This window comes from Argiope bruennichi, chromosome 8, assembly GCF_947563725.1.
Source record: "Argiope bruennichi chromosome 8, qqArgBrue1.1, whole genome shotgun sequence".
NCBI lineage: Eukaryota > Metazoa > Arthropoda > Arachnida > Araneae > Araneidae > Argiope > Argiope bruennichi.
In genome coordinates, this window is record NC_079158.1 from 64386285 (window position 1) to 64397840 (window position 11556).

The following is an 11556-nucleotide window of genomic DNA, read 5'->3' on the forward strand; positions in this document are numbered from 1 at the left end:
AATTTAATGCATTCAGATGGTAATAATGTATCTTTGAATACAACCACCGCCTTATCTAACTTTCGACTTCATCCAAAGGAGAAAAAAATATTCCTTTCTTTCATCGGACACTTACCATTAAGAGACGTTTTGATTTTTTCAGCCATTTCCGGATCCGGACATTCTACGAAAGCATAACCAGCACCTTTGACAAGAATCGACGCAGGAAAGCAACCGGATCTTTCATTTATCAATTCACTCAGCACATTCTCTTCCACAGATGGCGACAAATTACCAACATATAATTTGTTGTTGCTCGACATATTGTTTTATAACTTCTATCTACTACGCTCTGCAATACAACATTTAGAAAAAGAACTATGGCGGCGTAGAATTTGAAACCCAACGACTGATACCGAAATTCCCTTTTTGTTTACACTAACTCACTGCCTGGGTCCCCACAACCAAAATACCGTGACCTGACGCCTCAAGATACCGAGTTTCCACGTGCTCATTAATCTATATCACGTGACACCCTTTTATCCGGTCCTAACATTCAGAAACCGAAGAGACTAGAACGTTTTGCAAGAAATTCCCCCTTCTTTCGCCTCTGGAATTTTCGTCCACTGGGAATATTTATATTCCATTTATTTATTTACCTGAAGAAAAATTTGGTTTCCTACAAGAGTAGGCTTATTCCAGGAATTAAATGATGAAGCTAAAAAGCATTCATCCCTATTCTGTCTAAGTTCGAGAAAATAAAATGGTCCAGTGACGAAAGTCTATGGATTTTTGGAAATATTTTGGAATAATGCAATCATTCTGCCAATGGGAAAGCAAGCTATTGTGTATATTTCAACCAATAGGGAGCGCCGTATTTTGGATGGGATGGTGAAAGCCATTGGAAAAAGTTCTGTCCTGCTTTCTGATACAGGGTTTCTGCAATTTTTTAATTCTTTTTTTTTTTTTTTTGAATGGGAAGCAGGGTTAGATTTTTACATAAATACTGAAGGGAACTGCTTAGTTTACCCACATTTTTTATTGAGGGGGGAGGGCAGGGGGGATTTTTTTTCTTTCCTTTTGGAAACTTTTCAAAGCTAATTTTATGCTTTTATCTGATTAACAAAGACCATGCTTTCGAACATTTTCAAATTAAAATCAAGTACCATTTAAATTTTAGGCTTAGATTACTGTTAAATTTCGAAAAAGGCTTAAATTTTAATACTTTCAATTTCGATTACAGATTTGTAAAATTCAAAATGTTTTTCACCAACGGAATTAATCAAAATGTATCCTTTCCCGGTAATAATGGGTGCAGCGGCCATAGCGCATTTAGAATTATCTTTTTACCATGATGTCGCAATTTACAGGTTATCACTTATAAACATTACCTTGCTAAAATGTCTAATTTCTGTATTCATCAGCATTTGTTCTGTAAGATTCAAATAAATATTTTAAATTTACTGAGTAAATCAAGACGAGCAAAAATCTCTCACGAACCAAACAGATTATGAAATTTACATTTAATCAAAAATAGAATATTTTTTAAAGAATAAAAGAATGCTACATAGCTTTCACAGTCAAGGAAAAGATTCAATATAGAGCTTTTAATTGTATTCCAAAACATATAAATCCAGGTTTAGAGCTTCTGACTGCATTTTAAAAGATGCAAATACATTTATAGTGTTTGTGAAAATGTATATATTGCTGATACCTAATTAGTATAACATGGACATTATTACAAGGTAATATTGATCAGGATTGGCAGTCCTTTCACATAAATTCACAAAAATAAATAACTTATTTATGAAAAAAAATTGCAAATTAATTCATGTTATTCAATTCCTCAACTTCATCACGTTTTGAGAAGCAAGTCAAACTTATGTCCAAAGACACTAATTTTGTTAATGAAACATATGATTTCAGCTTTTGTTTGTTGGTTGAATGTTTTTCAATTTTTACCGCAATCTGTTTTGATCTTTAATCGTTCATATCAGTGTTACTATCAATATTAACGGCTACTAACAAAAATAAATACCTGAAGAATTTCCATTACAGTTCAATCGTAGTCAAAAATTTCTGAACATTCATACATTTTTATTAAAAAAGCCTTTAGTTTTAAGCAGTTTTGCCTTGTACATTGGAAAATTGGAGTTATTTCAAAAGTTTTTATATTCTTTTCTAAATTGAGATTTTGAAAAATCGATAAAAAAAATTATTTTGTCTCCGTTTTTATTTTCTCATATACAAAATATAGAAATCGCAAAAAAAAAAAAAAAAAAATTCAAACTCGAGATTTTGACGAATCTCCACGTCTTTGACCATTCTGAGTTTGAAAAACAAATTTCTGGAAAATATCCGTCCTTCTGTCTGTGACAAAGATAACTCAAAAACGCTTTGAGCTAGATGGATGGAATTTGGTATATGGTCTTCAGATAACATTTGCAGATTTCTATTAAATTTTGAGCCAAATCCGTTCAAAGAAAGTACATCTGTCCGGTTGAATAAAAACCAACATGCTAACTACAAAACAATGAGAGTCAGATAGATATAATTTGGTACATGGATTTAACATCTATAGTGTAGACATCTTTCAAATTTTGAGCCAAATCCAACAAAGGGTTCATCTTCTGTCTGTCTATACTAACAGACATGTAAACACGATCATTCAAAAATACAATGACTTAAGCATATGAAATTTAGTATGAGATTTTGTGGCTATATGAGCAGCTCGGTGTAAAATTTTTGTTTCAATCAGTAAGGAAAAATTTGTCTAAAGCACAATTTGATTTTTGAATATTACTAACCGCATGGCAAAAAGTAATAATAATAATAAAAAGAAATCGCCAAGGATAATATGATGTATTCAGTATAAATGTTAAATTCACGCCAAAAGTTAGCATTTGATAGTTATTATATGCCAGTGCCATGCAAGGTGTTGTCTGGGATAACACCTTTATTAGAGAGTATACGAGAAAGTTTTAGGGAGACCATTTCCATTGGTTTCAAAAGAACTTCCACTTTCTTTCTTTCTTTTTTCATATACATAATACGTATTGTATAAAAGTAACTCATTTTTCCGGCAAAAATTATCGATAAGATTAAAAAGAACAACATTTTACACCTTTTAACATTTCCATAGCTTTAAATGAATCGGAAATGCTAGCACAAACATGAGGTGAATCTGAAACCTTGCAAAAATGAGTCACCTCTTTTTCCTTGTATTTGCACTCCTCCTCTCTTCCTTTTCAACTATTCGGAAGAAATAAAAGAATAATTTTTGCACAGGAGAAAAATGTGAAGAATTCCCTTGACAAAAAAGAAATGAGGGAGTCAACAGAACCCTCCCCCCAAACGCACCATACGGGCGGTCTTTGGAATAGTCCACCTTGACCTTGACTTTCGTCCCGTTTAGTCCTCCTTCATCTCACCCCTATTTTTGCGGTTGTATGTGCAAAATGGTGTATAATGTCCGAATCTATGAATCGGAAGTAGTGACAAATGTATAGTTTGTTTCGTGCATTGTAACTTAATGAGGAAAGCCCTGTATACATTGTGAACACTTTCTTTTCAACTGAAGTCAAAATTTGATAAGGATCTACGGTTTTTGTTATAAAACTGCATCTAGTTGGATCGGATTGTAAAACCTTTCGCGTTTTTGTGCATGCGTTAGGATGGGTTTAATTCTTCAAAATAGGGGTGAAAGGAAAGATGAAAGGAGGAGATGTTTACATTTGCTGGTATCTAATAGGCGAAATCCAAGGTCAAAGGGAATACCGGAAATGCACTCATTGTTCCGCGTCTCACCCCTTAATGAGATGGATTCGTCAAAATGTGGTCGTCTCAGAATCCGTTGACGAACTATACCAAATTTTATTTACCTAAGGATTTATCATTACGTTCACGCTCACTTAATCATGTTCAAATAGACTCGAATACACAGATTAGTGGCGTAGTGGATAATTAGGACACGGGTCATGATATGATTATTTTCAACCTCCACCATCGACATAAGGGGTTTAGCAAAAGAAAATGGGCTCCAGTGCATTATGCATCTGTCTTTCCTCTTTCTCTCTCTCTCTCTTTTCATATTAACTTATAAAAAGTGACATAAAAGCACAGACGTATCATCTTCAAAGCATTCATGAAGAACAGTCCTAGTACGTTAATATTGCTTGCTACGGCACTGTGCAAATCAATTAATGGTCATCTGGTTGTGAAATTTGGACGAAAGTTTTCTACGCAGCTAGAATTCTGATGAAAAAAGTAGCCAAATTTCACTAATTTTATATACATTTAGATTTCTGGAGGAAGAACACGATAACTAAACTAGATAGATAAATTTCGGTACACAGATTTTACATATATAGTGTAGACACCTGCCAAATTTTGAGCCAAATCCAACTATGGGTTGAATTGTCTGTCGGTCTGTACTTTCAGAAATAAGTAAACGCAATAATTCAAAAACACAATAACTTAAATATATGAAATTTGGCACGGGTTTTTGTGATTACAAGTGCAGTTTTGTGTCAAATTTTTGTTTCAATCGGTTGAAAAAAATGTATCTCAAACACGAATTCGATTTTTAGATACTATTAACGTATGCCAGAGATCAATTGATAAAGTCTTAAACGAAATAACTAATTCCCAAAGAACCTGCATTCTCCAGTGGATTCCGGCACACGTCGATATCGAGGAAAATGAGAAGGCTGATATCCTGGCCAAGGAGGCCCGAGAAAACTCTCAACTTTCTTACAACGTGACTGATGCTAATCAATAGCCAGCCGCAGACTACTTCCTGCTTCTTTTCAAAAGCACTCCATCCCTGCCCTAAATTGTGATCGTACCATATCCACAACCATTGCTAGATTGAGGACTAAACACTTCAGGGAAATGAAAATATCTCTCGATGGTCATCGAAGCTGCAGAAGTTGTCCTCACTGCATTGATACTGAACTCTCCCCCGACCGTATCTTTGATTTCCCAGACATTTTGAGGAAGCTCTTCAAGATCCATCTCGATTCACCGCATCAACTCCTCTACTCTACTGAGGTTATTGATGTGGCCAAAGCCGTTTTAGAAACTTTTGGACAGGTCTAATCCTATTGCACTACTGGACAGGCAACAACAACAATTGATAAATAACTCGCTAAGGATGACGCGATAGATTCAGTAAAAATGCTTCATTCATGCCAAAAGTTAATATTTCATAACTATTGTACACCAATGCCATGTAAGATGTTCTCTGGCATGGCAAGTTTATTAAGGAGTATGGGAAAAAGTTATTGGTAGATGACTCTCGCTGTTATAGATGGATTTCATTAAGAATTTGACAGAGATCTACAAATTTAGTGTAATGACCATATACCAAATTTCTTCCATTTAATTTAAGATATATTTGAGTGATTAACTTCAGACGCAAGCATAATTCCAAAATTATATATTTTTTGGATTTAAAGAGATCTAAAGCATTTAGGATTATCGAAATCTCGAGATCTAATTTTTAATGATTTCAATATTTTTCATATACAAGACAGGAAATATCAGTTAATAATTTTGCTCTATTAACTTATAAATTGAAGACTGGAAAAAACAGTTTTTTAATTAATTAAAAATATATTTAAAAGATCAGAAAACGCTCTCCAATTTTGCACATTCATTTATTATTTGAATCATATTTGAGAACTGTAGTTATAGTGATTTACCCTACATGGCGATCAAGTCATAGTTACCATCTTTTATTGTTATCATTACAGGGAGATGAAAAAGAAGAAAGAAGAAAAGAAGAGAGCAAAAAAGAAAAAAACAAAAAAACAATAGAAGATAAAAATGTAAGATTGAAAAAAGGAAATGAAAAGTTCAAAGTCTCCTCTTTTCTCATTAAAATTTTTTACTGTGAGAAAGAATGCTCTGTGAAAAATAAAAGACCTTATCGGAGTGGAAGAGATGCTCTTTTTAAAATTTCTTTTTCGGTTCATTCTATTTTTCTAGCAGAAAGTAATAATTTCCATTAAATCCTAAATAGCATTCGCTTTGGTCGCATACCAAGTTCTTGGAATTGAAACAAAGTTAAAATAGTTTTTATCTTTTCCTGCTCCATGGAAAAGTTTCAAACTACGATAACTGAAACAGCACATATTTTTCCTATTCTGGAAAAATTTCCATTTGCTAGAAATTTAAATACAGATAACTTCACCAAACAAATGAAATTCATTGATTTTAAAGAGTAAACTAAGCTCCGCTCGACATTTTTTTTTTTTTTTGAGAAAATATTTAGATACGAATCACATATTGATTACATGTGAATAATTTAATCTTATCTGCATATGAACAGTTCATTTAAATAAAAAAAAAATCATGAATACAATTAGTTTAACATGCTATTCTAGACAATCTACTGCATTTCAGTACTCATTTTACAGTTTATCTATCATATACTTTTGAACTTAAACTCAGTTTTACCATGGGAAAATCGGTACCGATATGACATTATCAGCATGACAGAAAGGCTCTAATAGTTAATTATAGAAAAAAAAAAGGTGTTTTTTTTTGTGTGTGTGTGTGTAAAATCGCGTTTTTTTTAAGGAAAGACTCTTTTATAGATAAACTTAAAAACCAAAAATATTTAAATAAATACATAAGAGAAAAAATAAAGCAAAAAGCGCTACTCGAACTGAGGAGCGACAGCATACGCGTCATTCATGTTGTTCTAACCATTATACTGCACTGCCCACACGTCCATGCGGAAGTTGAATATACTTATTCTCATAGTTTGTTCTAAAAAAAGTTTTTTTTCCTTCTTTCTCTTGTGTGTAAAATTGCGTTTTTTTTTCAGGAAAGACACCTATTAAGATAAAAAAACTAACTGTTGAAATCGACGTTCCCACACTCCGAGTGAATGAATAAAAAAATTGCCAAGCTAAGCGAATTCTTTTTGAAAAATACCTAGATTCCTAAATCGACACGTGTACAGAAATCCCTATCAGAATCTTATTGTATATAATTATTGGGGATAAACATTTCGGTCTTCTGCTCTTGTATCGCTTGTGAATGAACGCCAGTTTTGTCCGCGCTTCATGTACATAGATTATGCCTCCCGGGATGGAATAAAAGCGAAATTTAAAAATTCAAAGTGTCCTCTCTCTTCGGCCACGAAACCGCTTCAATAATATATGTTTACTAGGCACAAACACACACACACACACAAACACACACACACACACACACACACACACACACACACACACACACACACACACACACACACACACACACACACACACACACACACACACACACACCTATATATGTTACAGTGAGAACAAGAAATCCGTCAAAATGCGTATTAACTAGGAAAAACGCGTTTTAATTGACAATACTAGGGAGAACCCAGATTCACTAGGGAAACACGCAAATGCAACATACAAAGAGAAATTATTGCCATTATCAAAAATTTTGACCTCCAGATTTTGGCGAATTTCTACCTTTCAGGCCTCTATGAACCGAACCCGAGAAAGCTTCTGGAATTATGTCTGTTTATGAGCACGATAACTCAAAAACGCTTAGAACTAGACAGATGAAATTTAGCAAAATGACTTTACGACAAATTTTTGGATTTCTATCAAAGTATGAACGAACAAAGGCGGCATCAGAAGTTTGCTGAAAGGGTGGGGGAGACAAATAGTACAAGGTGGAAACACAGTTTCTGTAAAGTACACAGTTTCTTCCACAGTTAGCTTCAAACTAAATCATTTTGTATAATTAAAGAAAGTTAAGTATTATTTACCTTTTTTTATTTAGATACTGACCCTTTCTGCTTAAAATCTGACGATTTAACGTTGTCGACATCCACTGCATTGAGTTCTTATGCAGCAAATCAAAAATAGTCGGCAAAATGCGACATCTTATTCTGTTGTCACCTTGTCGATTATATTGCCACATGCAGTCAAACCACTGAAATCTTTTTCCAATTTTTCACAGTATATTAATTTTAAAATGATTTTTAAATTATCATATTTGTTAATGCCCAGCTCTTCACAATCTTCCTGAAGTGGTGAAAATTTATCCCGAGGAAACTCTCAATCTCTTGTCGACGGAGGGGGTAGGGGCAAGCGGTTACCGACAGGGGCCAATTTCCTACTCCCCCTTTTCTCTCTATTAATGCCACCTCTGTGAACGAAATCTATTCAAAGGAAGTCTGACTGTCCAGCTGTCCGAATATAAGTAGGGCAACAACTGTTAAACGAAAAGAGCCAGATGTATAAAAGTTGGTAAGCATTTTTATATCTAAACTATAAATCTGACTCATTTGGGAGCAAATTTGACACCCAGTTGAACGTCTTTCGGTCTATATTTTTGAAGGCATCTAAATTTGATAACTCAAAACCACATGAAATAAAATAAATGAAATAAGCGGAAATGGGGAAGAAGGCCCGAAATAAATTACCCCTCACCTTATATAACCTTAGATTTTGATAGGGAAAATATTTCTCCACAGTGCTAATATATTAATACGATTCTGATAGGGATTTCTGACCGCTGTCAATCACATGTAAGGGAAACACAGGGATCTTTTAAGAAAGAATGTGCTGACTGGACATTTTTACCCCTTCACGCCGAGCGTGTGAAAGTATCGGCGTTTAGCTGACTAAGCAATTTTATAAAGCTTCTCTTGAATTAATTAAGTAGAGAAAGTGGAATTGTATCACGAAATAAGGGAATATTTTAGAACGAAGTTACTTTGAGCCAAATTAAAATCTTAGAAATTAATTAAATTGAAATTAAGAGCTTAAAATATCATTACACACACACACACACACACACACACACATATATATATAATTCTAAACCCTTGTAGCATTTATGGCCTTGCCTAAACTCAGAGTTTAATGCAATGGATAAAACTTTTAATAAAGAGCATGCGAGAAAGTTTCGAAGAAACCATTTCTTTTGATTCATCATTCATATATAATTAGGGATTGCAATACCGGACCAAAAGTTCAATACCGGTATTCGGTATTTTTTAAGTATTAATACCGGGATACCGGTTTTAATACCGGTATTAGAAATTTTAGAAAAAGAAAGAAAACACAGGTGTTTCTTTGTTTTATTTGCCAGTTTTGTTAGAGAGTGTAAATATCACAAAAAATAATTTGTAATTTATAAATTATAACAGTATATAATCACAAAAAAGTAAAGAAACACCTTATTTATTTAAATCACAAAAAAAGTGTAAATATCACTATTCAGTCTGTGATACTATTACAAATTTTTGAAATGTGATCTTAAAAAACATAATGCATCCATTGTACTGTCATTAAGCCTGAAAAGTAATTTTGTGTAAAAATGACCAGCTGTCGAAAACGTTCTTTCGGCATCTGCGCTAGTTGGTGGTACTGTTAGCAAAGCGCAATATACTTTTTCCAAGTATTTACCTCTAAATCCCTCATCTTCAAATAAATCGATTTCTCGTCGGATGGTTTTGGATATAGCTGATTTCTGTATTGTATTTTGGCTCGTTGAAATTTTTTTATTTATCGCTAATTTTAATTTTTGTTCAAGAGACAATTCCTTTTCACTATCGACAGTAGTGACATCATAATCTTCGATAATGGAACCGAATTCTTCAGAATGTGGATAGGTTTGTGGGTAAAAAAATTGTAAGAAAATTTACTCTAAACTTAATCAGATTTGAATTGGTTATTTTCTTTTCTTTTTCCTTTTCATTTTTAAAATTATTAGAATTATGTAAATACCATAAGACATTTTTTATTTAGGTATGCCTTTCTTCTGTGAGATTTTTCAATGTAATATATAATTCTTGAGATAGTGTTGTGTGCTGTTCTTTCAGTGACTGCAACATGAAATTTATTGTCGCATTAGCTGTTAATAAATTAGAATGTCTCCGACACAATGCCTCAATAGTCAGTTTTATTGGAAGTAGAGCTGATATAGTTCTGGATATTAAGTCGAATTCACTATCTAAAAAATTAATTTACAGGTTTAAGTCGATTATTGCTTTTTGGATTGGATTTCTCAGTTTTAAAAATCGTTCCATCATTAGGACTAAACTGTTCCAACGTGTTTTAGAATCTAATATTAACATATGTTTTATTTTCAGTTAGTATATATTTTAGTAATATATCCTTTTTATAGGGGAACGTTTAAATATCTTAACAATTTTCCGAACTTTATAAATTATAGGAAACAATTCTTGATAGGTTAATATTTCACCCTCATTAGCAATATCTTCTTCAACAATTACATTTTCATTATCTTCATTTTCAATATCACTCTCACTTTTACTCTTTTCAAAGTTGGAATCCGAAGTTTCTATATCCACAGTATTTGGATTCTTTGTTCTTTATTTTTTTGGTATAATGCATCTTTTACTCCTAATTGAATTCCATGTGCATAGCACAACTGCTAATTTGCACCAATCAACTTTCCAACTTTTTTCATAATTGTTGCTCCATCAGTCGTTATGGATACGATATTTTCTTTCAGGGATAATCCATGTTTCGCTCATTTAGATTTAAACAATTAATTAAGCCATTAATTAGCTAATTAATTTCGCCCGTTAGGGTGACATAAAAACAAAAACGTATACTATTTTGCTATGTTCGCGATACCTGAACATATAGTGGAGACAATTTTAAAAATTTCTAGTAAATACCGAAAAACCGGTATTTAAACTTGTGAATACCGGTATTACAAAATTGTACAAATGGCTCAAAATACCGGTATTCGGTATCCCGGTATACCGGTATTGCAATCCCTATATATAATCATACATGTCGTATACGTGCATAATATCATAGGATTTATAGATAATACTCGTCTTTAAACATCGTGACGTTAAAAAAATGTATTGAGAAATAAATTGACAAATATTCTCACATTTTCAGAAACAGTGGTAATATCATGGTCAAAACAACATGCTGTAACTGATTTCTTTACCATGCAGCTAGCTGATGCATGCATGTCAAATCAACTGGCTCCTCTCTGGCGAAGCGATCGATCTCCTCAGGGTATTTCTTTCAAAGGGGATTTCTTTATCTGTGTAAAAGGGGATTTCTTAAACCGGTTTCTATACAAAGGATAAGGGAATCTGTAAATACAAAGCCCACTGGTGTAGCTTCAAAAGAAGATCGAAAGGTACCTTTTGACTACAATTTACAGGTTTCTACTCAAGATACAGCAACTTACGTTATACAATTTCTCATATATTTTATCAATTTTGAATAAACGGATTAGAAAAGAAATAAAAATGAGCATAAGAAACATCAGAATCACTTTCGGAAATACGAGGACTGGACTATCAAATATGGAACTACATGGGTCCCTACAAAATCAGCATTTCCAGAAATTTTGATATATTCTACTGCGATATTGATTTATTATATTTATATTGTATTTTCATTAATTTACATGGATCATGCACTCGAACTGATTAAAATTCTAATCGTTTTGGAGAAATTACTTAAACATTATTCCGATGTTCTTACTATTTGATAAGTTTTTTTATCGTGTTGTTTGAAAACTTAAAATATATATTTTAAATTTTTTTAAAATGTC

At 32.9% G+C, this 11556-nt stretch overlaps 1 protein-coding gene across 2 annotated transcripts in view; it reads right to left on the reverse strand.

The window, feature by feature from the left end:
* Positions 1–411, reverse strand: part of LOC129980576 (insulin-like growth factor 2 mRNA-binding protein 1) — a 158263-nt gene extending 157852 nt beyond the window's left edge. The window contains exon 1 of one of the 2 annotated variants that reach the window (XM_056090946.1): positions 116–411. In XM_056090946.1, the coding sequence (XP_055946921.1) occupies positions 116–302 (187 nt within the window). In that variant the 5' untranslated portion in view covers positions 303–411. The remainder of the gene's footprint in view (positions 1–115) is intronic. The other variant, XM_056090945.1, reaches the window with a different exon arrangement.
* Between the last annotated feature and the right edge of the window lie 11145 nt (positions 412–11556).